The following is a 25166-nucleotide window of genomic DNA, read 5'->3' on the forward strand; positions in this document are numbered from 1 at the left end:
GCCTTTTTATTCTCTTCTCCTTATCAAATCGCTTCTCCGACATTGTCGTGTTTTTTCCACTCTTCCCATCTCCTGAATTCACATGTTAAAAATCGGTAATTCGATATCTCTCCATCCATCCATCTTCATCGACGTGCGATGGTCTCTTTTATTCACCTCTTGAGGACCCACAGAATGATTCACCTTGTGAGGTAATTTGGCCTTTTTTATCAGTGACAACCGTGTATTTAGTTAAAAGCTCACGGTCCACTGAATTCCTGATGAGCGCACATCAAAAGAACAGTCGCCCAAATCTTATCGCGCCTCTCATTCGATTTTATGCCCTCCTACTGACTGAGAAAACAATTCCCATCGTCAACAATTCCCATTAACAAATTGACCCAAAGTGTTGCCCAGTCGCGAAAGGAACGAAGTGCGGTTCCTGCAGTGAAAAACTGAGAGGAATGCATACGCCTCGTTATAATATGATTTATTTGCACCTGACAGGCGATCTAATTGAATATTAACACCTTTTTCCTCTCACCAACATTTCGCCCCAACAGAGTTGCAAAGAGCGAATTGAAGAAAGTATAGACGGCAAATTAGGATGAGTCGATTAATATGAACAATGTACACCTCTGAGACTGTTAAAATAAAAAGAATATAAGATAATGTAGCTTAAAAATCATGTATTTTTTATGGAAATAAGGATAAAAGCAGCAGAATGCTAAATCTATCGGAATTATTCAGTCTGACAATGAATCCCAACAATGGAAATCCTATCAATTTGAATTGGTAAAAAAAACTCTCTGAATTTCGAACTCTGAAATCAGAATTAAAAGTTGTGAGAAAGGTTGTGAGTTATTTAATTTTGTGCCAATGTGGAAAAGAGATCGATTACAGTTGTATGAACAATTACTGCCCAGAATGTGAGTTGCGAATTTTACAATTATTAGGAATTTAACGGCTGAAGAGGTGATATTTCACATTGCTATCTCTTATCTAGGGTCAGATAGCTCAGCCACGGTCATTTGTTTGGAAACTCCCGCCAACACAATAGTGATTAATTGTGGCCATTCTGCAGCCTCTTGTGCGCCCCTTGAACGGATCAATCGACAGGCTGAGAAATGGGTTTTCTCCTCTCGTGCGCGGTGCTCTTATCACATCTTCTGGAGAGATGGCAGGTGCGATGATCTCCGCGATAAGACGCCCAGTGCGTTGGCGATCGCGCCCGGAAGACAAATTGGCACAATAATTCAGTGAATTAATTAGCGTGTGAGAGGATCGATCGGGAAATTGGCCGATAAGTCAAGAGCCTGTTGGTGGCGTTAAAAATGACACGTTTGGTGCGTCTCTCAGGCGTAATGTGATTATGAGGCACCTCCATCATCGCCGTGAAACGACACCCAACAATCGAGTTGAACATCTGAACCGTTTATTATTTAAATGTGTCGAATGAAGAAAAATAATCTATGGCTCGTGTAAATTTATCACCGACCGCCTCATAACTTGCCTACAAATTGTTACCTCATCCACTGTGTGAGTGCTTCGCTGGCTCTCAGGCTGAGATTCAACCACCACGAGGCACGAAGCCGAAGGGTTGTTCATTGCAGAATTGTGTGACATTCTTGCAATATCGCTTAATATAGCAAAATTACTTCTGCACAAATCAGAAGTGGGATTTCAGAATTTTACTCAGTTGTTCAAATTTCTTATATTTATATGACAATAATTCTAAAATCATCTAATTATTTCACAAAACTGCATGTAAAGTGGCATATTTTGCCAAAATAATTCCATCCAATTCCTCTTATTCAGTCTGAGGTGCACAAGAAAAGCTATATAGACATGTCACTAGTTCAAATGGTTTCAAATGACAAACCCTTTCAACTGTGACTAGGGACAGTCGAGAGAGAGAGAGACACTGTCGAGATCACCACCAATTGATTCTTCTCTGGCTCTGAAGAATGCTCCAAGGAGGAGAAGTCCCGGATTCTTGCGTGCCTCGCGAGATTCGCAGCAGTGTAAAGTGGAGCTGAAGTCCACAGAGTTGAGATTTTATCTCAGGACCATATTTATCGCCTCGGCTAGTGTTCTCTCGCTCGCGCCCAACGACGATATTGGGATATTTCATCGTCTCTCAGGTGTCTTGCCACACAAGTTGAATTATTCCACGCTTTGATTTTAACATTGGAAATTACATGAATCCTAGATTTATTTATTCGCCTCAACATCGCGTTCAGACTTCTTTCTCCGCACTCACACGCGCGCTGCTTGGTAGTTCGAGGGGCGACATTTTTCGCTGGGTAGTTTAGAATGCGACCATAATTGAATTAGCGCGGTGATCGATTTAGAATCAATAAGACTAAACGGAGTGAGATGGGTGTTCGGGAGGATCAGGGGCGAGTCAATGACATGCGATGATGGCAGCTTGAGGGAAGACCCATGCTAAAGAGTGAAATTTATTGTCCTCCAACACCGAGAGTGACATTTTTCTCAATCATAAAAATTCATTCGATTGAATTAATTTGAGTGTGAAAAAAAGCAAACGGCCTGTGAGTTCAGAACGTTTGAGCGGAGCTGATTTATTTTCAAACAATTAAAATTCAGAGAATCCCCCATGAGAGGCGAATGGGAATTTAATTTTTCATGAAAGAGTGGAGGATGGAAAATTGATGGTCATGGGAGTTATGATCACGAGATCTTTGTTTTTGGTGATGTCTTGTCTGTTACATCTTCCAACTATTCTCCCTTTCTCCAGCTTAACCCTCATCCATTGACACCGTGAAAGTTGTTTGACTTAGAAATATTGGGCGAGAACAAATTGATAATGTGATTTTGGTGTCTTGGCGTGAGGGTTAAATGGTCTTTTGAGCAATAATTCCTTCATGTTTATTGGGCAATTTGGCGGAATGTGATCTCCCGAAGTGTGAATTGATCCATGATCTCCTCAGCGACTTGTCAGAGTGTTGAGAAAGCCATTATGCCAAGAGACTAATCGAGATCAGGGGAAGTGTAACAAAAGGCCGAATTGACTAATGAATGGTGAGTCAATAAATCAAAATCACACAAATAAATTCACCATTAATTTCCCATCCTGTGGCACTCCGATTCTCAATATGCATCCTTCATGGGTGGAGTGGAAAAAATAATTTCAATAATTTATGGTACCCATTAATTTGCCCCCCAAAAAGTGTTGATTGTATCTCTTCGGGTGTGCGAGTGAGAAGGCCCAAAAAGAATTGTCTTATGGAAAGAGGAGAAACAATTTGGTGGCGCGAAGCCACACAGCCTCCAAGGAGGCATAAAAAAAGGTATAAATAAATAAAATATGGAAATAGCTGGAGAAATACCTGCGAGAATCTCGTTTGTTGTTAATCAAATGATTATCTTTCTGTCGTAAATAACAAATTTGTGAATGACTCTCTGAACAGATTCCATGCAACAATCACGCTTCACGCGCACCCAATTTCTGTTCAGGACAGCACAGACAGTCAGTCTCCCTGGGAAAAATGCCACTGAATTTCCTCATTCAATCCATATAAATATCGAAAGTTTTCCCATTAACCTGATAAAGAATCTAAATGGCCACTTTTTCTCCTGCATTCCATTTAAACAATCTAATTTGTTTATTTGACGATAAAATAGGCGCAGAAGAATGTTGTTTTTTTGGCGAAAATAGCCGCGGTGTGTACAAAAGAAGACCCCATTTTCCCTTATCAGGAGATTCAATCACAATTTGCCATTTAGACGCGTCCTTTCAATTTCTCGCAGTAATTTTGGGACTTCTCTTCCTGCTCCTTTATTGTCCCGCATCGAGCCCTTCAATGAGCCATTGTCATGCAATTTTCTCCGTCTCTTGCCTTGTTTGATCGTTGCATCGAAAAATGGAAGGGCAATTTGATGCACCCGGGTTGTTTTTTTTTCAGGCTAAACTCAATAGTCTTCACGTGAATTGGAAATTCCACTAAACAATGAATTTCTGATATGAAAAACACAATTAAAGTCCACTGATATGTCTTATCGACTACTGACTACTACAAAGTTTAGACAATCAATCATAGCGTCGATAAAATACGTATTGAGTGACAGATATGAATATCGGTGATTTAAGATTTTTACAATGAATTCTATCTGTCTTTCGAAATGATAACATTTCCAAAAATGTAATATCAAAAGAGAAGAAACTTTTCAAAATGCTAGATTGTTTCTCTAACAAATTCTTGCTCTCCATCAATCTTAAATTCGTTTTTGCTGCATCGAAGTTTCGAGAAATAATCCGAGCTTATTGTAATTGATTTGTACATTATATTTTAGGTGGACTGATTTCCAAAACATTGAATTCACAAAAAAATGACGGAACAACTTGAAAATAAACGTCTGCCGTTTTACAATATCATAAAACCTTATCATATCAGTGCGTCTTAAGCAATCACTAAACGTTGCAGGAGTGCAAAGATCAAGGAACATTAATCAAAAAATTTCAGTACTGATATTGCAAGTAGTTTATATGTATCGAGCATTCATTTGGCCAATAAAACGGAGAATGAAGAAAAGATTAGATAACATTCCAGGAAGACATTTATGCGGTTTTAGAGATTAAAACATATACGTATGAGCAATTCAATGTTTATTTAAGTTTTTGATAATTTGGAGGAGAGCATAGGTCAATGGTATTTACTGGGCGCCAGTGTGTCCAAGGATCCAGTTCCTGTGGCTGGAGACACGATCGTAGACATCAGCGAAGCCACGAGCGCAAGGAATACCCCAGGACACAATACCGATAACAGTGTTGCCGACAGCGAGTGGGCCACCAGAGTCACCAGAACAGGCACCACGTCCGACTTGTCCACCAGCGCAGATCTTGTGGGCGAAGATGAGGTTTCCATTGCCACCGACGCGGTTCTGGCAATTAGCGTTGGTCAGTGTAGCCTTAGTCAAGAACTGCAGGTTAGCGGCCAAGCTTCCAGGGCTGGAGGTCAGACCCCATCCGGAAAGAACAGCATTAACTCCACCACCAACGGTAGCGGATCCCAGAGTGATGGGACGGATGGTGTTGCCGAAGCCAATACCAGCGGTGGTCTGGACGACGGAAACGTCATTGGCAATGGTGTTGGCGTTGTAGCTTGGGTGGTTCACGATGCGGGCAGAGTTGAAGCGGGTTCCACCAGTGGTTCTGGAGTGAGCTCCAAGAACGACAATGGTGTTCGCAAGGGAACGTCCAACAGTGCAGTGAGCAGCAGATGTAATCCAGCGGCTGTTGACCAGGATACCACCACAGAAGTGAGCGTTGCCAGAGCTCCTGAGGGAAGCCTGGTACGGGAACTGTCCGACGGAAGCAGTGCTGCCACCGACAACGAAGCTCTCGGTGTACTCAGTGAAGCGACCCTCCTCGATATCGTGGATGGCGTTGATGAAATCGTGAGGTCCAGGAGTGACTGTAGAGATTCCCAACTGTTAAAGCACAAAAGGAAAACTTCTAGAGGACTGGGGCTAACTTACCCTCACTGAGCGCCACAGCGGCGAGCGACAGAATAACGACAAACTTCAGCATTTTTACCACAAAATCTACACTTCGAGTGCTTTTGATGCTGCAACTGTTCGATCTTTTATACTCTGCTTCAGAAAGCATAGCCACTTCTTATCAATCGTTCATTCTTAGTGCGGCCTAAGTTATCAAAACTTATCGCACATTTAATCATTTCTGGGAATTCCAATAATTACGCCTTTCAACATTCCTTTCTTGAATTTTACTGTGGTTTAAAGTGGATATGTAATGTACTGATAAAGTGCAATCGTAATTTTTGGGGCGTGTTTTAAACCACGTCTAAAACAAAATAGTTGATTTTATGAAACATGAAAGAAACTTGGTTGTATCGAAACGAAAGCTCATTTGTTATTTTTTAAGACTGGAAAATTCACCAAAGCTTTTTTGTATGGTTTGTTGCAAAAATCAGTCACAAAGTCGTGTATAATAACAAAAAGGAAATGGCCAGAGTCTAGATAAAAACATTTGCTTCTGAGTTAAGTACTGTATTTCAGTTTTGTTTACAAAACATTGTTCATTATTTTTTTTTTTTAGTAATGGTAGTTTCCTAATCATAATATTTTATAGACTTGTTCACTAAAGTTAACCCTATGAAATTTCGCTCTTTCTGTGCTTTCTTAAAAAAAAATTGTAGTTATTTCGGCTACAAATGCCTCTAATTGAAAGACACTAACAGTGATTTAATAAAGCATGAATCGATTTACTATAATAGATTTTTGCACCAAACTTTATTATAATCTGCCTTCAATAGAGATGTTCAAAATATTTTCCGTAGAATACAAATCACATGAGTAAGGAAAACAAAAACGAAAATGTATAAACACTGCTATGATTTTCGGGTAGCGCTCATAAAAATTAAATTAAACTTGAGTGGAAGGGACCCTCAATTATATACCTTGAGGGTATATAATTAAAATTAATTCAGATTAAACCGCTACTTATATAAAGAAGCGAAGTGAATAACGGCGGCAGCCGCCACTGGAAGACTTACTTGTTATTAAATGTAAAGAAGCTCGAGTGTAATAAATATATTCTATTCCATATGAGAAAATCTTTATACTCATTTTTTTTTTAGAAGGAATGTGTGTACACTACAGAGTCAAAAAATAGTAATAGTCATGTACTAGTCTTTTCTTAACAAAATTTCTAAAGATATCAGGTTCCTTGGAATTATATTTAACTTAAGATTAGATAGTATAGCAAAAGCCTTTCATAGATTTAAGAAAATATAACACAAGTGTTTTAGCAAATGAATTTTATATTTATATTTTCAATGATTTCGTACATCAGGCGTCGGAGAATAAGTCAAATGTGTTTTTACTGGGCACCAGTGTGTCCAAGGATCCAGTTCCTGTGGCTGGAGACACGATCGTAGACATCAGCGAAGCCACGAGCGCAAGGAATTCCCCAGGACACAATACCGATAACAGTGTTGCCGACAGCGAGTGGGCCACCAGAGTCTCCAGAGCAGGCACCACGTCCGACTTGTCCACCAGCGCAGATCTTGTGGGCGAAGACCATGTTTCCGTTGCCACCGACGCGGTTCTGGCAGTTAGCGTTGGTGAGTGTCGCCTTAGTCAAGAACTGCAGGTTAGCGGCCAAGCTTCCAGGGCTGGAGGTCAGACCCCATCCGGAAAGAACAGCATTAACTCCACCACCAACGGTAGCGGATCCCAGAGTGATGGGACGGATGGTGTTGCCGAAGCCAATACCAGCGGTGGTCTGGACGACAGAGACATCGTTAGCCAGAGTGTTGGAGTTGTAGCTTGGGTGGTTCACGATGCGGGCAGAGTTGAAGCGGGTTCCACCAGTGGTTCTGGAGTGAGCTCCGAGAATAGTGATAGTGTTAGCCAGAGAACGTCCAATAGTGCAGTGAGCAGCAGACACAATCCAGCGGCTGTTGACCAGGATACCACCGCAGAAGTGAGCGTTGCCAGAGCTCCTGAGAGAAGCCTGGTACGGGAACTGTCCGACGGAAGCAGTGCTGCCACCGACAACGAAGTTCTCAGTGTACTCAGTGAATCTGCCAGCCTCGAGATCGTGGATGGCGTTCACGAAGTCATGAGGACCAGGAAGGACTGCAAAGTATGGAGTTTGTCAATGTCGTGAAAAGAAACTAAGATCCAGTGAGATACTCACCCTCGCTGAGAGCCACAGCGGCAAGAGTCAGGAACACGAACAACTTCAGCATTTTGTCACGTTTGCACTTCAAGTACTGTTTAGTTCTAACACCAGAGGCTTTTTATACTCAAAATTGTCATTGTTATCTCTCCTTATCACTGTACACGCGATTTCTGGTCTTAAACTATCTCACTTACTTATCAAAAATTAATCACTCTCTTCGAGATGGTATATTTTCCGATAGACACTTTTCCACTAGGGGTACGCAACCAGGATTTGTAAGTATACCAAATTAGGAAAAATCTGTTAGCAGTTCAAGGGCTTATATTTGGAAGATCGAGTGGTAGGAAAAAAGAACAGATAGTAAACGCTTAGAAGTGGTTGATGATCCAGTTCCTGTGGCTAGAGACGCGATCGTAGACATCAGCGAAGCCACGAGCGCAAGGAATACCCCAGGACACAATACCAATAGCCGTATTTCCGACAGCGAGTGGGCCACCAGAGTCTCCAGAGCAGGCACCACGTCCGACTTGTCCACCAGCGCAGATCTTGTGGGCAAAGACCATAGCTCCATTTCCTCCAACACGATTGCGACAGTTGGCGTTGGTGAGGGTCTGCTTAGTCAAGAACTGCAGGTTAGCGGCCAAGCTTCCAGGGCTGGAGGTCAGACCCCATCCGGAAAGAACAGCATTAACTCCACCACCAACGGTAGCGGATCCTAGAGCAATGGGACGGATCACGCTAGTCTGTCCGATGTTAGCGGTGGTCTGAACGACGGAGACATCGTTAGCCAGAGTGTTGGAGTTGTAACTGGGATGGTTAGAAATTCTGGCAGAGTTAAAACGAGTTCCTCCAGTAGTCCTGGAGTGTGCTCCAAGAACGACAATAGTGTTGCCTGTTCCACGACCGATGGTGCAGTGAGCGGCAGATACAACCCAACGATTGTTGGCCAAGATACCACCGCAGAAGTGAGCGTTTCCTGCACTTCTAAGGGAAGCCTGGTACGGGAACTGTCCGACGGAAGCAGTGCTTCCGCCCACAACGAAATTTTCAGTGTACTCAGTGAATCTGCCAGCCTCGAGATCGTGGATGGCGTTCACGAAGTCATGAGGACCAGGAAGGACTGTTGAGTTGAGAGTCTTATATGAATGTAACTTAGATTAATCTATAACTTAGCTAGACTTACCCTCGCTGAGAGCCACAGAGGCAAGAGTCAGGAACACGAACAACTTCAACATTTTGTCACGTTTGCACTTCAAGTACTGTTTGGTTCTAGCGCCAGGGGCCTTTTATACTCAAATCTTCTGTTCTAATCTACTACTATCAGTCACTTTTGATTCTGTCTAATTTAGGGCCTCATCACTCTCCATGAAGATGTTTTTTGCCCAAGAAAACATTCTGATCTGGGGCTACTCAATGAAATTCAAAGTAACAATTTTAATTAGAACAGAACTCAAGCCCTGTATCGAAAATCTAGCCCACGCATGACAGTTGGTGATTGGTTATAAACCCTGTACGATTTCCGGAAGTTTTCCGGAACGATTGTATTCTTCATAGCAGTGCCCTATAGCCCTATAAAGAAGTCTCTAGAAACCTTAATTGAGTAGCCCCGATGGCATCACCCCGATTATGATAAACACATGCGAGGGGATTTCCTAGTGAAATTCACCATGATTTACAACACTAGACGGACTTTACGTGGCGCTATCAATAAACCCGGGATTGAAATCTATTGTTTTATGATTCTTATTGTACTACTGTTCAGTCTGACGTATTCTTCGATAAGATTGTGGTGTTTTGACCATATCAATGCTGTAAATAATAGTCGAAATCCCGTATTTTCCATCAATGTCCCAGGCAAATCGCCCAGATTCTCTCACGCGACCCCCACAATCTTGGGTGTGAGATAAGAGAAATTTCTTGGAGGTGTGAATTTTCTGGAGAACCCACAATTTTCCTCACCTCTGGCATCAGGTTAAGTAATAGGCCAACCCCGTGTATGTAATTTAAATAAATTTCGCACAACTCATTCGACCGGCCATAATTTAATTCCTCCACTTTTGATAACCGCCAATTATGCGTTAGTAAATCAAAAAGTGTGTGTTCTCCTAACACTCAGAAGGGGAGAAGGAGAGGCAAATTGAATGATTTATTTTCAATATTGAGAGGCAAAACTTGGTGAATTGGGCTTCAATTGAATGCCGTGTGGAACGTCTAATTGAAAATTGATAATAATTGCCACGATTATCTCAAACGTGGATATTCTATGGCCATAAATTTTCATATTTGAGCGCCTTTCCCTTTTGCGCCTTTCACGCGCCTTCCGGGGGAAGTTGAGTGCATCGGTTTCGTAAAGGGGTTCAGCTAAGCGTATTTTATCGAGGATTCATGTGTATTTGGAATCATTTGGTTTCGCCATGCGATAACAAGAAAGATTGTCATAAAACATTCTATCAGAATGTCGTAAGACTTTTATTCAGATTTATTAGCGTTTAGCCTCGAGTGCAGTCATCTATGTTGTGTTTTTACGTGATAGCAATTTTTTAGTTCTTGTAAAAAAATATGTTTAAAAAAATAGTTCTGCGGAAGCACATTAAAAAACAGTGGAATTAAAATGGTCACAATCTGATCATGAAGGATATGTTATTTTGCAGATGTTCACAAAAGTCCATCAAATGGTGCCCAATCAAGTGCTAAGGCTTCGCCTTATCCGCAGACAGTCTTCGTGCCACGCGAGAAAATATTGGTGGACTTTTGTGCATAAATGCACGTCCAGTTGCTTTGGCCAGAGGCGCAAAACCACCATTCGGCTATTGAGGACGACGGCAGAGGAAGTGGAAATTGCAATAAAATTGATTAATGTCATTTTTCCCACTCTCACCCCAAATTGTGTCGCAATTTCTCGATTTTTCAACAATTGGCGCTTGTTAGGAGAGGGTCTGAAGATCCGCCACAGAGAACAATAGCTGGCAATTTCAAGAAAGGTGCTTTTCTTGAGCTCTCTTTATTGCCAATCACAATTTCTTTGTCGAAATTCGATTAGAACATGGGGACATTTCGTGGGATTTTACATACACTGCGATGAGGGGGAAATGCTTGGTGACAATCACGAGCACGTGCGACGAAGAGTACGAAAAAGAGGCCGCAAGTGTGGACTTATCGCGATTCACGACAGCCAATCCGACGGAGTGGCATGAGAATTTTCCCCTCGTTGAGACTCCGCCCACAAAATTGACAATTCGGCCCGTCCCATTGGATGGAAAGCGAACAATGAAAGGTGCACAATTGTCTCGATGGAAAATCAGTGAGGTGAGAATTTTTCCCAGTCAGAGGCGAATTGGGTGAGGAATGGATATAGAAATAGTTGCTTTTCATTGCAGAAGGCAGACTTTCTTATGTATAAATGGGATGAAGAAATTTGTGGAAATACCTTATGAGGGATACAAAGTAGGAAAAAATACTTTGCGAAATTTCAACCCTGATGACTAAAACAAACTTGCATGGCATAGATTCCTCTCCCTCTGACAGACGCAGAAACTGGCGGCGAGAGAGAAGCAGGAACAGATGAATAGTCACTGTGGCAACGGCCAGAATGAGAAGATGATTGGAAAAGAGACAGATGAGAGACGATTCGAGTCTGAAAATTGTGGACGGCATTTGCAGTCTGTTGGAGGAATCGGTCGAAGAAAGATCGGGAAGATCGCGCAGCGTGACAAGTGAATGTGGAGGATTTATTCAACAAAAACAATATGTGTGAAAAATGTTAGGAATTTCCCGCATTCTTTTCACTTCCTCGATCACTCGCGATCGCTAGACTTTGCGAATATTTGTCGTTAAACGATCTAGAGAGTGTCGCGAAGAGTGTGAAAAAAAAGTGACAAGAGTGGCGCTAGTGTAGACGTCAAAAGAATCCCTACGCGAAGGATATCAAGCGGGGATCGTATTTTCTCTGAGTGTAAAAAATTCAAAAAAATATCTCATGAAAAACCGTTAAAGGTCAAAAAATAGATTTCGCGTGCAAAGGTGAAAATTTATTTTTGGTTCTTATTTATGTTATGCAATTTTCTGCAAATTGACCAAAAATATCAACCGAAGTAGAATTGCAAATATTCTCACAATGTGAATATTCGTGAGTGTTTCCAGATTTACTTAGAATTTCGCCAATGAAAATCCTTGAAATAGCTTTCAATTGAGCCAAACTCTTTTCTTTCTACAAGAAACCGTCTCCTTTGCGATATATTTCTGTCTTTTATGCGAAAAACGTGTAATCAGTGGAGAAATCAAAGGCATTTTCCCTCTTTCCATCTCTCAATTTACATGCGAAGAGCAAAGTGAGATCGAGAATTTGAGTGTAGAATTACGAAACACGCATTGGGATTTTATTTCAGACACGGAGAGGCAATTCACAAGCTTGAAAATGATGATGCCGTTGGCTCGCATCCAATTGTGAAAATCTATTTTCAGTGTTTTTCCCATTTAACATTCACAAATACACACAATTACCCAAGGAGAATATTTGTAATCATTGCTCGGATACACACAGTTTTTTTCCCAACCATTGAAACGCGTCAGGATCTCTTATTTTTTGCATATCCTTCCGCAGGACCACAAACAGTGCGTGTCCCCGAATCCGATGGGTTTGCAATGAAAGTGAAGAAATAATGAAAGTGAGGAAATTCCAGTGAGAAATCGAAGATGCTGCAGCATCCAGCGACGGATTTCTATGATCTCTCCGCGACCACGATCGTGATCTCCGGCCGGCAGACGCCGCCCTATCACAGTCCCACAGCGGCACCGCCGTCCGTGGGCAACTCCACGCCCGGCCAGAAGAACGGCAATGCCGCCGGCCTGGACAGGATGGGCGGCCAGAACGGATCGCCCACTGGACGAGAGTCTCTGCCCAGCTTCGGCTTCACGCAAGAGCAAGTCGCCTGCGTGTGCGAGGTGAGATCAGAAAACAGCCTAGAAACCTAGAATCCAGATGTCACAGCGCTCATTTTCCCGCCTCTGCCAAAGGGGCAAATATTTGAGAAGAAGAGCTCAAAGCAAGAATGCGACAATCCTAAAATTAGTCTTCTAAAAGTGCTTATCGTGTTATGGTAGGTTTTTATCGCTTTTAGTGTAGAGAAGAACATAAATTATAGTCAAAGACGTCAGTAAATTATGCTAAAAGATTTAATTTTAGCAATGTTTTATTCTGGAATCCAATAAAAATAGAAACCAAGAGGAAAACTCATGTTCATGGAATGAAAACCTAAAACGCAGTTTTTGTTATTGTCATTCCTATGTTGAAAATATATCAATAGAATAAAATTTTCTTTAGACATTTCAATGCGGTTTTTACTTTTGGGTAAGATATAGAGAAAATTTAGAAAGAATTATAGCCAATCCTTGTCAGTCCATAAAAAGCGGAGAATTTAATTTGCCTAATTGCATGTGAATTGAAATTGAGGCAAATCTCGTTATTATCGCGTTTATTTATTAAATTTCCACATTTTATCCATCGTATTTATCGACTTATTCAAATAATCCTCTTTTTAGATTTGTCTTAAACTACTCAATCTGCTATTATGTTCGGGAATTTAAATTTGAAACAAAAAAATACGTTTATATCGGAAAAAACGTTTGATTGTGATGATAACGATGATTTATTTTTGTCATTTGCATTGAGCAATCTTTCTTTAAAGAACAATACAATTGTAAACTTTTTATATGAAATAATCCTCTGATTTTACAAAGCCATTAAACAAGCCATAAACTAAGTGACTGCTAAACACATACAAATTCTTCCGCAAACTATTCATCTTCTTAGAGAATCCCACCAAAGTCAAAACTTATATCAGTGCTTTAAACTATTTCGCTCTTCTCTGTACAATAAAGATGTAAGAGAGCTTAATTGAGTAATGAGTAAAGAGAGAAGTAGATAGGCGTAAGATTGTCTGTCAAAGATCTTGCAGTCTTGTCATTGCGATATTTTCCTCTTTTTGAAAGTATTTTTACTGTTCACAAAAGGTCCTACAGCAATCTGGCCAAATAGAGCGACTGGGACGATTCCTCTGGTCGCTGCCTCAATGTGATAAACTGCAATTGAACGAGTCCGTGCTGAAGGCGAAGGCAGTGGTGGCGTTCCACCGCGGACTCTTCAAGGAGCTCTACCGATTGCTGGAGCACCACCAGTTCTCGCCGCACAACCACACCAAATTGCAGGCTCTCTGGCTCAAAGGTGAGACACCCTTCCGTCACTTTCCCTGCCCGCCACTCACGCTCACCCTCAAATCCCGCAGCTCACTACGTGGAAGCCGAAAAACTGCGCGGAAGACCTCTAGGTGCTGTCGGCAAGTACCGCGTCCGGAGGAAATTTCCGCTCCCGCGCACAATTTGGGACGGCGAGGAGACTAGTTACTGTTTTAAGGTATTCCGCAATAGCGCGTGTGTGTGTGCGCTCGCGAAGGGGTTAATTTTGGTGTGTTTCTCACATTAGGAAAAATCGCGGTCCGTTTTGAGGGATTGGTACGCACAAAATGCTTATCCTTCGCCACGTGATAAGAGGAGTTTGAGTGAGATAACAGGACTCACAACGACGCAGGTCAGTATTTCACAAGTAACAACAGAAACTGAGCAAAAATTTCCCGTCGGAATAAATACAAAAGTTAAATCAATGATGATTTTTTCGTCAATTATTATCACGTCATTTTGAGAATTTTCCTTTTTGGATATTTCTTTTTTGGTAATAAAATGATTTTACATGATAATATTTACTTTCTGGATATTTTTCTTTTTCTATACAAATTTTTAAATATCTGCAAACATCAAAAATACAATCCATTGATGTTAATGTCAATTTAGCCTCACAACAGATATTATACCATAAAACCCCGAAATGATATAGATAAATAAATTCATACGCCGATTTTGGTTGTTTTCCGGAGGAAAAATCATCAAAACCAAACCAGAAGTTTTCACCTGTTCAAATATATACAATAAATACATGATAATTTTTATATAAATAATTCTAATGTGTTTTCCAGGTGTCGAATTGGTTCAAGAATCGTCGACAGCGCGATCGAGCAGCGGAACACAAAGAGTGAGTTGAGAAAATGAGCAGAATTTTCAAATTTTATGACTTTGCATGCGATGCGAAACGGAGTTGGAAAATCACACTTTTATTGCGAGAATTCTTTCTCCAACTGCTCGTGAAACTCTCTGACCACATGTTGGAGAAATCTCGTTTCATGTCTATGTAGAAAAAAAAACTGACTTGGGCAGAAGCATCTCAAAATTGCTGTGACACGATCGAAGCACGAGAAAAAAAGGCCACAGAAAAAATAGAACATTCAGTTCAAAATATAAGTTCGCTTCAGTCAATAATAATTTCTATTTGGCAATTTTTGCCATCTCCAAAAACCACATGACAAGCATCTTCTCACAGATGCGGATTTATTTGTCTTGAGCCCCCATTGAGGGCATTTTTTCTGGCTCTCTCGAGAGGCAAATAAACCCTTTTGAGGGCCTCTTTTCGCTCTGGACAAACATTTTCTTTTGGGAAAAACGTCGAATGCACATCACGATTCACAGAAGGCAGCAATATGTTGTCTTCTGGACAGAATTCTGGGTCACTATTCCTCCTGTCGCCCGCTTCACGCTTCATGTATGCCAAAACGGCGTCCCTGACCTTTCGGGACACTGAGAGAAACAGAGGCGTCTCTTTGGGACCGAATCGTCACCAAAAGAGGCTTTTCGATTGTCTCTTTGATGCTCCATCAACTTCCTGATTGGCGGCTGAAGTCAGAAATGAGGAGAGAACATCTCGCTGAAAGATCCCCCAGAATTCTCGAAGAGGCCATTCAAAAAGCGCTTTTGAAGACATGAAGTTCTGGCCAATAGTTATTCTTAATGGTTTTGTATTACAATGCAACATTTTTTTAACTGTGATTTTGAGCATATTTTTCAATCTAGGTTTAATTGAATCTATGTTAATTTTGTTTCAAAAAGGATAGCTTTTTAACACCGAAAATTGTATTTTCAATACATTTACCTTCAAATACTTTCACTACAAAGTTTGTAGTACAAACTTCTTCCTTGTTTAAAATTAAACAATTATTTCCAACTGTTTGCAAGGGCTTTAAAGTAGATCTTCAAAGGTGTGCCCAGGATGTCATGCATGGAAATCGTCTAAAATTACTCCTTCTAAATGTCCACAAAGCTGCAATTCTCAAAATCCAGTATCATTAGTTTTATCAATGTGCAATCTTATGTTTCTGATAATCACAACATCACCTTTAATCTACTTAAGTGAGCCCAATAATGAATCGATTGGCCTCTCTGTTTGTTGTATTTTTTCCTCCGCCACGCGGAATCCCTGCGTGACGACACAATAACCGAGAATGAAAACATCGCTGAGGGATTAGAAGAAGATGTTCTTTAAAAATTAATCCAAACCCGAAGATGAGGAGAAAAGCTAATCCCCAGTGAAGTGACCCAATGTAAAAAACGGCGATTGGAGAGATTGAGCAATGAGATATGATGAGAAATCCATCGGAATCCATTGATGTTGCCACGAATCCTTGAGTGTCGTGAAGCGTGAAGCTTCGTCTCTGGCCTTTTTTTGAGGCCCTCAGGAAGGGGCGCCATTGGTAATTGCGTTGATTTTCCAGTGTGTGGAATAATTGCGTGAATTTCTGGCCGAGATGGCCTTTTTTCCACGCACATCGCATATGGGGGAAGGGCTCGGTGGGTCTGCCAGCACACCAAAGAGAGGGAGAATATTTCCAAATGAGAAAATATACAAGCCCAGAGAGTGAGATGCCAAACAAAAGTATCATGTTACAGCCGCAATATGGTGCCTCTTTGTGTGAGTAGCTTCGTTTTCTCTTGTTTATTTGCGGGGCGCACAGGGAATTGCGCCTTTGCCAGCCTCTGCCGCGGCCCTTCGTCGCCCTGTTCGCGAAGCTGCGTGGGCTCCTTCCTCCCCACGGAAGTCCCAGGAGGAGCTCCAGGCGCTGCGCGACCCCAACGGCCGCATCCGGTGTGACAAGGCGTGAATCCCACAAAGTGCGACCTCGTTTTTTCTGCGTCTCTCTCTCTCTCGCACGATATTTCCATGTGAACAAACACGTGGACCACCTTGCTGGTCAGTCGCCCGTCCCGTCCGCGGCCAGAGAGCCCCCCGTCGGTTGACAAAGGCTGTTTTGACGCCCGCTTGTTGGTCTTCTCGCAGCCATTCTGGCCAGAATGCGACTGCAGAGCGCAGCAAGGGGAAAATATTACAGCTCAGCGGAAGTCTTAAGAAGCAAAGGCGTTTGCAATATTTGATCCTGGAAAGCTTCCTTCTTATTGGCGCAGAATTTTGAATAATTTCACCCAAAAATATCAATCCTGTTTTTTTTTATAGGATAATTTGGCAATTTGAGGCAAATTCAGCGAATAAACAATGCTCAGAAACATCAATTCGTATGCATGAGCACGAAAAAGCGCGGTTGAAAACAATTTTAAATATATTTTGAAAAAATTTTGTGAACTCAGATTATAACAGGAAGTCTAGTTTTAATATTCATATATTTGGGTATATTTTTACAGGGTTTTCAGGTCTAGGAAGTGTCTCAAGTGCAGCTTGTAGATATTATCTCTCCATTGGGGCGCAGTGAGTTATTAGAATCTCCTGGGCGATTGTGTGAGAATTTTCGCAAAAATGCACTTTTCTGTGTGTTTCTCTGGTGTCTGTGCTGATTGACAAAATGGCCAGAATGTTTGCCGAAGACCCAGAGACTCCCCATGATCTGAGACAATTTGAGCGCGCAGAAGGTTTGTGAGAAGAAGAAAGAGTGACGTGGAAGAGGGAGAAACAAGTTGGATGGGACGTTTTGTTGTGTTCCAAGTACAGCCATCCAATTCCTGGCATTAATGGCATATCAAATATCACTCGGTACATCCGTCCAAGTTCGAGACGCGCAGGCACAAAATTTATCGTCTTTCTTCATCCATCCAAGATAAATAGACGCGATGGGTTCTTGTGGGGTTTGGAGTTGGGGTGAAAAATCCTTTTGTTTTCACCATTTGTAGCAAGGAAAAAAATGGCAGAATTTTTGGAAAAACTCAACAAAGTCTGCCTCGGCTCTGGGGCTGATTAATCTCTTTCTAACACAGTGAGTCAGATGAGAAACGCCTCACAATTTTCGGTGCAGCAGCAAAAAAGACGTGCTTGTCGCTCGATAATTTATGCCACTGTCATCATTATTCAATTTCTTTATCCGAAATCACATGGAATTTGCCAGATCCCAATTGACACAACAGTCTCAACCATAGATCTGTTTAGTCTGCGTTGGGGCGCTCTGTGGCGACTCAGAGGCGCGCCCTTTGAGACTCCAGTTGCCCCGACTCGTGCCGCTGAAACTGAACACCCCCGCGGAAATTGGTGCAACTCTCAGCAAAACCCGGCGAGATTATTCCAATGGAATGCCAAACGTGAAAACACAAGCAGACAGATTTAACGACATGCTGATATAAATAATCTCGCAGTTTGATTAATTCACGTTTGATTTGCACTTTTTCCAACATATATATTGAATTTCAGTAAGCATTTTAGCGCATTTCTGATGTATATTTGACAAAATATCAAAAGTTTCGCATCATGATTTGCCCCTCAGCTTTGCAATTTGCATAACAATACAGAGAACTGCACATGATATTCATAAAATCTGACAGAAAAGAATATTTTATAACATTTTTCACATTATATATTGTTGTCTGATCCTTTGCATTGTTTACGAATTTATCTAATTTCTCCATGAATTTCTCTACGATATGATTTCAATCAATATTCACCAAATGAGATATAAATAACTTTGTTTCCACATATTAAGATTGCTGTTAAAGTGTGAATCACAGCTTAAATGCCACTTGAGGTATTTTAATTTAATGGACAAATTGTTGATTGATTCTCTTCTCATTAGTGACTTTGTGCAAAAAGTCACGCGCAACATTTCAAAATAGTGCAACAAAATTAATGCCAAATCCTGTGATATGATTTTACTTGGCTTTGCCAATCTTCCCACTTAATCCGAGCACCTGAACTGTGTTGTTGATCCTCAATGAATGGGTGCATTTTTTGCGTCCGGAAATTGAGATGAATTGACTCTTGAGGGACTCTCGTGAGCCTTCTTCTTCCCCTTCATTCAACTTCGTCCTTCTATGGCCTTTTTTTTCTGGTGGGCGACTTGAGCGCACATGAATGAGATTAACGCCCAGTGATTGTCGTTAACATGTCAAGTGATTAGGGAAATTCCTCGGGATTTCATTGTCGCTGAGATGCTCAAATTCTGCCAATTGCACCCCATAAATTTCTCATGGAAGCCACGCACGACAAATCTCCAGGAAAACAGATGGCAATAAACTTCTTCCCGCATTTCTCAGTTCATTTTTTCCACAACTTTTTCTGTTGCCTCGCATGGAGGAATCCCGGAAAATTCTTCCCTTGCGCCGCATCTTGTGTAAAGTGGGATGAAAAATGCGAGTGTGTCTATTTAATTTGTGTTATTTGCCCCTTCGTCAATTTGTAATATGAATCGTGAAATATGTTCCCAATTCCCAACACTTTCCGTGGTGACGGAAAACCCATCTTTTTATCTCTCCCAGGAGGATTTTCCTCGTACAGGGGCGTTTTGAGCTTCCCGCACAAATTGTAAAGTGATTGTGGGCATTAACTGATAATTCGATGAGGGAAAAGGTTGATTTTCCACACTTGACACAGTCAGTGGCGTAGTTTCGCGAAGAATGTCCGCATTTTCAGGCCACAGGGATTAATTTCTCTCTTTTTTTCTCGAAATCCTTTCGTTACAGCAATGGCGGATCAGACAAACAGCACGCGGACTCGTCCAGTGAGTCCGAAATGGAGACTCAGAGTGTCATGCACACGCCAACGGGCTCCTCAATGGCAGGGGCCAGCGCGGTGTCCGTCGCTCCGCAGCCCCCAGCCCTGCAGACGCACATGACGATGCCCCAGGCGACGGTCACGCAGAGCAGCACTGCTCTAGGCGGCGCCCACATGGGCGACAAGCTCTCCAACCAGATGCCACCCCTGTCCAGCCTGGCCTACTCACCCCTGCACAGCATGATGCCAGTCTACGACGTCGCCGACTACCAGCAGCACTTGCGATGATGCCTCTCTGCGTGCTGCGCGCGTTGAAGCTAACCAAAAATGAGGGTGGGCGGAGTTTATGGCCTTGCGGAAGAGTCCAGCGGCTGACCTAGGCTCTTCCAGAGGGCACTTCCGGAAACTCCCCATATTTGAGAGCAATACCAGAGTGTGAAAATCAATGGAACATTTCCCCACCTCATGATGAAAATACTCTTTCTCTCTCTCTCTCTCTCTTCATAATCTAGAACAAATTCAAGCTAGGAATTTCCTTTGCCGAAAATTGCCACAAAATCCATTATTTATTGTAGTTAAGTTTTTCTTTTTTCTAATTCATAATTATTTATAGTGAAAATTACACGCTAAGCTATGCAGTAATTCTGCAGAGTGGGCAAAAAAATATCCTCTCCTCCCGCACGATTAATTGCTTATCCGGAACATTTGAGCTGACTTTGACCTCAATTTATCGTGGCTTGTTTTCATGTGGCGAAATACAGATCACTTTTCATGGTGTGGGAATAGAAGAAGAAGAAAAAAAACAGGCATGGGAGGAGAAAAATCATGTAAATAGTTGGAGAATAGGAAACATTTGCAGTTTGATCGAGAAATAGAACGATTCTATTAGCACAATTGCAATTAATTAGAAGCATCAAATGTTTGATATTTCTCTCTCACCAAAACTATGATGCCCCTTCCGGAAGCACTCCGGAGGGTCAGAGGAGAGATTTAGCAATTTCTAAGAGGCACAGTAATCACACATTCTTACATTATTTAAAAATAGTTGCAGGACTTAAAGGAGAAAAGATGCAGAAATATAGGTAAAAAGTCTCAAATTACTGACAATTAAATAAATTAGATGAGAATCACGTGAAATCTTTGTCCTTGTGTCTACAAATAACACGCTGTTCACCTGCTTGATGCCTCATTTGTGGATTTTGGCCAAGATTTTAGCGAATAGTCACAGCAGGTAAGAGATAATGAGGGATTCTATGGTTTTCCGGAAGCGTCACGTGCCAGAAGTGAATGATGCGCCTTGCAAATGGGATCATCGACACGTGTCATAATTGAGAAGGTGCACATCATATTTCCCACTCCCTTTCCTCTGCATTTCGGATGAGAACAACAAAGTCAGGGGATAAATAAAACAATTAGTATCCATAATAACTACTCCACTGTTTTTGTGAAAGATGAGTTTCAATTGAAGTCCCTCAAAACTCCATTGCGAGAAATCCATTGTGAAACATCATTCCAACAGTGCTTTTCTCATAGAAAATCGGATGGAAAACCCACCACCGCAGGCTCAGCAGGGTGTTTGGGGAGTGGGAAAGCCATAATATGAGGGAGAGGCGCATCGTGTAAATACAATTTGCAATTGTTGAGCGTATTAATGAAGTGAAATATGATATGTTGTGGCTTTTCCTGGGCGCTGTTCAGACACTGAAACGGCGCACTGGAAAACTTTAGCAGAGGGAGTTTGAGCGCGATGAGGTAAATGCACACTATTAGCGTCACGGCGAATGATGATTCTCATCTCATTTACAAATTGCGGGGCGATTTTTGTTGTACTGAAAAGAGGGTTGAAGTGATGATTTTCTGGGTCATTTTCATAAAAGTTTCAAACTTGTTTCATGTTTCACAAGGTTTCATCATTTTCATAGTTCCAGTTGTTCTAGGTGTGATTTTCTCACTCAGAAATGTGCGAGTAATGATATTTTTCATGCAGAATCAAATGATTTATAGAATATCTGAGCGGATGTTTGTTCTAAATTTAGCCCGTTTCTTCCCTCCAATTTTTCACTCCGCAACATTTTGTACTAAAAACCCAAAATCGTGGCAGGTGGCGCTGATGGCGCCACTTTGACATATCAGCTGATCTTCGATATCGCATCGAATTCTCGCAGTGTCCGGGAAAATTCCCAGTTTTAGCGTGAGATTGTGTGGAAATTCGCGCAGTAGTAAGTGCAATTGCGAGTGGACTTACCACCGCACAGTCTTCTGCGGCGTTTCTTGCCATCCTGTGTGATTGCGGTGCGAAAGATTGGGGTCAAAGTTGGTGTGTGGGTGTCGCGAGTGCATCTGTCAGTATCCGTGGCAGAGGGATTGAGGTTAGGTGTGGTGAAAGTGTGACGATCTTGTGCGTGAGGACTCTTCCTGCTGCTTGTGTGGCCGTCAGCAGTGCCCCACTTGGGCTTCAGCTCTATCCTCGGCAGGCAAAGGAGGAGCTGTGAGTGCAATTGCACGCCCATCCGCGGTGGTGAGATGTGGAGTTGGGCGTGAAGAGTGAGTGAAAGGCAGGTGAGAAAAGTGCCAGGAGACGCTCCCGGAAGCATGGAGGACCGATTGAATCTGGGCCGGGAGGTGAGGGAGCTCAAATTGGGGACAACATTCACAAATCCTGGCGCTGGGACGTCATTTCACACCTTGAAATGTGAGTAAAAAAAAGATGGGATTTGCTTGAACACACAGCTGACTGTCGTTGGCTCTTTGCAGATGATTTCAAGCCCGCCAGTGTGGATCCCACGAAGATGGCCATCCTGAATGTGGGCAGCAGTAATCAGGTTACCGTCACAGTGCCCCATCTGGACGGCTCGGGCGTGCCCAAGACGGTGTTCAAGGGCAATCAGAAGAACTACACGAAGGAGTGCGTGTTGATCGTGGACAAAAACACAGGACAAGTGACGCTGGAGAGACTCCATCACAACATACAGGTGAAGAAGACGCGCTCAGAGGCAACTACCAAGAGTGTGCCCCCCGTTGTACCCAAGATCGTCACCGAGAATATCACGCAGCGAACGTCGTCCAAGACGAAAGTCTCCACTGGCGTCCGGAAGAATGCAATAAGTGAGTATTGCAAGCTGCTGTTGAGCCTAACACCTCATCTAATACTTTCCTGTGTTGCCTTTGCAGCCGGTTTCGTGCCCAAGAATTCCCCTCATCAGGGATCGCCATCGTATCAGCACCACAAGAGTCCCCAATCGGCCCCAGCGTGAGTATTCAAGACATTTGCAGTCCCTGAATAGGCTGAAAAGCGTCAATATGGCAAAAAGTCATGCGACTGAACTCAAAAAAGTGAACAATTTTTTGATGTGTTTGGAAAAACTTTGCACTTTAATCAGCGAAAGATTCCTAAGATGTCAATTCAAGTGCTCCAAAACTGTATTGCAACTGCAAATGAGAAATTGCATTTCATAATTTCCTTATTCTTTCCTCTAATTGACATTTGGGGAAAAACACATGAATAACGCTTTAGAAGACTCTAAAATATTATTGAAATTATACGGAAATCAACGATTTCCGTGGTAAATTTGTCAATAATTTCCGCCGATTTAATAAAGTTTTGAACGGGTTTTAACTGCTTCACTTCAAGTGATGAAGTACTTGATGCTGTCGCTGGTTTGCGGTCAACAATCAAGGGTGTGAAACCTCCAAACGCTCTAAACCACACAATCACTGCTTAGGTTTCAAAATTCTCCAGTTTTTTTTCTCTTTGTATTTAATTCTTTAAGCTTTCCTACTTTTCGTTCGTTCTATTTCGGATTTCACACTTTACAAAATGTTCAGACAGAGAGAATTTTAATGGCGAAAACTGACCGATTCTAGATGGAATGCCAACAATGGACAGTCGACGCTGCCCAGCATCCCGATGATCGGCCTCGATGATGATCTCGTGCCGCCAGCCATGAACGCGGCCTCGACGGCCAGCCAGAGCTCCTCAGTGGGCGCCTCCATGCCGATCGTGGCCGTCGAGCCGCCGCCCGACTTTCCACCCGCCCCGTCCGGCGCCGCGGCACAGAACGCGGCCGCGAGCGGCAACAGCATAGCCGAGCCAGACATCCTCTCGTCCTCCGACACGTCCTCGGACTCGAGCAGCGGCAGCGACTCGGACTCGGACAGCACGCAGAGTTCGCCCGGAAGGGGTAAGAAGTGGGCGGAGGTGACGACGCGCCGAGGAGTGCGACTAATCTCTGGGGACTCTTCTTTCGCAGGGAACTCGCCGGACAATCAGCTGGAGAACGGCGTGCTGCCCAACCACTTGATCAGCCTCAGCCGGGATCTCTGCCTGTCGGAGTCCAACTCAGATTCAGATGACGACTAACTTATTCTCGTGCTCCACAGGAGATTTTTCTAATGTATAATGTTTCTGTGTTTATCTTTTTGATAAAATTGGGGTTTCAGTAATCAAGACATTTTAGGCAAAACAAGAAATGTATTGCAAATGAAAATCAAAGTGTTTTTTTTCTTGCTGCGCGCGGGCGAAAGTCAAATAAAATGGTAAGTCAGCTATAATTCAGAATATTCACTCGGTCATAATTGATATTAATTACTTTATGTATTACAAGTTATTTCCCACTCATCGATTCCCAACATAATTTGCGACATTGTTTGGCTTGCGCGCTGCACTTAAAGGATTTAAAAGAGGATAATCGTGTAAATCGAGGTATAACTTTCTTTGGCGTGTGAATCAGCTTACGAACGGCATTTCGCACTACATTCTCTAATGCTTATCATCCCTTCTCTTTTTTTATCTTATCAGATATAAACAATAAAGCCTTCAAAAGATTGTTGAATTCATACTATTGCTCTTCAAGTGTTTATTGCCGAGATATGAGGATGGAAGAGTCAGTCTTTTCCCACCATTCGCGCGCTCTTCAGTGAATTCTTTTCCTTAAAAAAGTCACCCTTCAGAGACTCTTCTGGTTCTTTCGGGAGATTCACTAAAGTCTGGTGTATTCTAATTTAGTCAGATTTACCAGAAATACTCATTATAGAAGCCTAGAGAGGCTTTGGAAGAACAGCTATAGAAGATAGAAGTGTGACTCATCTGTTGGGAATTCATCACTTCAAGTGAAAAGGCATGGATTTGCAGAACCAAATATACATTTTGGCCGGCGTTTTCGGTGGCGTGTCTCTTTTGCTGCTCATGTTTGTCTGCTATCTCATGTTCAGTCTCTTTGAGATGCACAACCTCCTGAAGTCCCGCAACAGATCAGACTCCAGAGATCCCAGGGATCCCAGGTAAGCTCCACAAAAGCATAGTGGCACATAAAATGAGAACCATTCTATTCTTCAATTAGTTTATAGGCGATCATTTGTCGGAATTTACTAAGCCACTGCTTGTCTTATCAAATTTCCTCCAGTAACACTAAAGCTTACTCACCAATTGTAGATCCAGGAACGATTATGCCTACGCCAATCCGTCGATAGTGGCCGGAGAGGAGCTCAATCGTCGCGGATACCAAATGCATGACCTGAACGACACCAATCAGAGTGACTTCGCCCCTTCAGGACTCGCTGCAGCCGGAGCGAATCGCTTCAGGACACAAATGTCCACAGATGCAGGCACCAAGGATGCTTCCAGGGACTTCTCCAGCATTCTCAACAACGATG

The 25166-nt window shown here is 42.4% G+C and overlaps 5 protein-coding genes across 9 annotated transcripts; 2 read left to right on the top strand and 3 right to left on the bottom strand.

Moving 5' to 3' along the window:
* Positions 1 to 4613: 4613 nt before the first annotated feature.
* Positions 4614 to 5533, bottom strand: LOC132265930 (trypsin alpha-3-like). The gene is made up of 2 exons (XM_059766729.1): positions 5468 to 5533; positions 4614 to 5367 (listed from the first exon to the last, which is right to left on the bottom strand). Exons 1-2 carry the CDS (start codon positions 5531 to 5533, stop codon positions 4657 to 4659), a joined length of 777 nt encoding a protein of 258 aa, XP_059622712.1. The 3' UTR covers positions 4614 to 4656.
* A 1289-nt stretch (positions 5534 to 6822) lies between these two features.
* On the bottom strand, positions 6823 to 7718 carry LOC132255957 (trypsin alpha-3-like). The gene is made up of 2 exons (XM_059752130.1): positions 7667 to 7718; positions 6823 to 7605 (listed from the first exon to the last, which is right to left on the bottom strand). The coding sequence occupies exons 1-2, from the start codon at positions 7716 to 7718 to the stop codon at positions 6845 to 6847; spliced, it is 813 nt and encodes a 270-aa protein (XP_059608113.1). The 3' UTR covers positions 6823 to 6844.
* A 278-nt stretch (positions 7719 to 7996) lies between these two features.
* On the bottom strand, positions 7997 to 8712 carry LOC132266051 (trypsin alpha-3-like; the record flags this gene model as incomplete). The annotated part of the gene is made up of 1 exon (XM_059766882.1): positions 7997 to 8712. A coding segment is annotated over one exon (693 nt), but the record flags the coding sequence as incomplete, so codon positions are not given.
* A 2601-nt stretch (positions 8713 to 11313) lies between these two features.
* On the top strand, positions 11314 to 20644 carry LOC132256118 (protein sine oculis). Of its 2 annotated transcripts, none has more exons than XM_059752310.1 (7): positions 11314 to 11671; positions 12252 to 12592; positions 13661 to 13871; positions 13933 to 14060; positions 14130 to 14234; positions 14677 to 14732; positions 19484 to 20644. In XM_059752310.1, exons 2-7 carry the CDS (start codon positions 12344 to 12346, stop codon positions 19800 to 19802), a joined length of 1068 nt encoding a protein of 355 aa, XP_059608293.1. In that variant the 5' UTR covers positions 11314 to 11671; positions 12252 to 12343; the 3' UTR covers positions 19803 to 20644. The 2 variants fall into 2 exon arrangements, with proteins under 2 accessions (XP_059608293.1, XP_059608294.1); XM_059752311.1 differs by lacking the exon at positions 11314 to 11671 and adding an exon at positions 11711 to 11777.
* A 1007-nt stretch (positions 20645 to 21651) lies between these two features.
* Positions 21652 to 25058, top strand: LOC132256532 (ell-associated factor Eaf). 4 transcript variants are annotated; one of them, XR_009468222.1, is made up of 7 exons: positions 21652 to 22206; positions 22269 to 22619; positions 22686 to 22764; positions 23379 to 23695; positions 23765 to 24216; positions 24313 to 24794; positions 24946 to 25058. XR_009468222.1 is itself a non-coding variant. In XM_059753004.1 (5 exons), the coding sequence occupies exons 1-5, from the start codon at positions 22107 to 22109 to the stop codon at positions 23872 to 23874; spliced, it is 957 nt and encodes a 318-aa protein (XP_059608987.1). In that variant the 5' UTR covers positions 21652 to 22106; the 3' UTR covers positions 23875 to 24919. The 4 variants fall into 4 exon arrangements, 1 of the variants encoding a protein (XP_059608987.1); XR_009468221.1 differs by having other exon boundaries at positions 23765 to 24050; positions 24119 to 24794; XR_009468220.1 differs by having other exon boundaries at positions 23765 to 24794.
* Positions 25059 to 25166: the final 108 nt, after the last annotated feature.

The sequence above is a fragment of the Phlebotomus argentipes genome, unplaced genomic scaffold, assembly GCF_947086385.1.
Source record: "Phlebotomus argentipes unplaced genomic scaffold, Phlebotomus argentipes genome assembly contig_5, whole genome shotgun sequence".
Taxonomy (NCBI): Eukaryota; Metazoa; Arthropoda; class Insecta; order Diptera; family Psychodidae; genus Phlebotomus; species Phlebotomus argentipes.

Bases quoted from the DNA above. Each gene is read 5' to 3' on its own strand.
- LOC132256118 (XM_059752310.1), top strand. From the start codon at position 12,344: ATGCTGCAGCATCCAGCGACGGATTTCTATGATCTCTCCGCGACCACG. The intron at 12,593-13,660 runs GTGAGATCAGAA...TGTTCACAAAAG, and splicing joins AAGTCGCCTGCGTGTGCGAG to GTCCTACAGCAATCTGGCCA. The intron at 13,872-13,932 runs GTGAGACACCCT...CAAATCCCGCAG, and splicing joins GCAGGCTCTCTGGCTCAAAG to CTCACTACGTGGAAGCCGAA.
- LOC132256532 (XM_059753004.1), top strand. From the start codon at position 22,107: ATGGAGGACCGATTGAATCTGGGCCGGGAGGTGAGGGAGCTCAAATTG. The intron at 22,620-22,685 runs GTGAGTATTGCA...TTGCCTTTGCAG, and splicing joins CGTCCGGAAGAATGCAATAA to CCGGTTTCGTGCCCAAGAAT. The intron at 23,696-23,764 runs GTAAGAAGTGGG...CTTCTTTCGCAG, and splicing joins GCAGAGTTCGCCCGGAAGGG to GGAACTCGCCGGACAATCAG.
- LOC132255957 (XM_059752130.1), bottom strand. From the start codon at position 7,718: ATGCTGAAGTTGTTCGTGTTCCTGACTCTTGCCGCTGTGGCTCTCAGC. The intron at 7,606-7,666 runs GTGAGTATCTCA...CATACTTTGCAG, and splicing joins CGCTGTGGCTCTCAGCGAGG to TCCTTCCTGGTCCTCATGAC.
- LOC132265930 (XM_059766729.1), bottom strand. From the start codon at position 5,533: ATGCTGAAGTTTGTCGTTATTCTGTCGCTCGCCGCTGTGGCGCTCAGT. The intron at 5,368-5,467 runs GTCCTCTAGAAG...GATATCGAGGAG, and splicing joins GTGAGGGTAAGTTAGCCCCA to GGTCGCTTCACTGAGTACAC.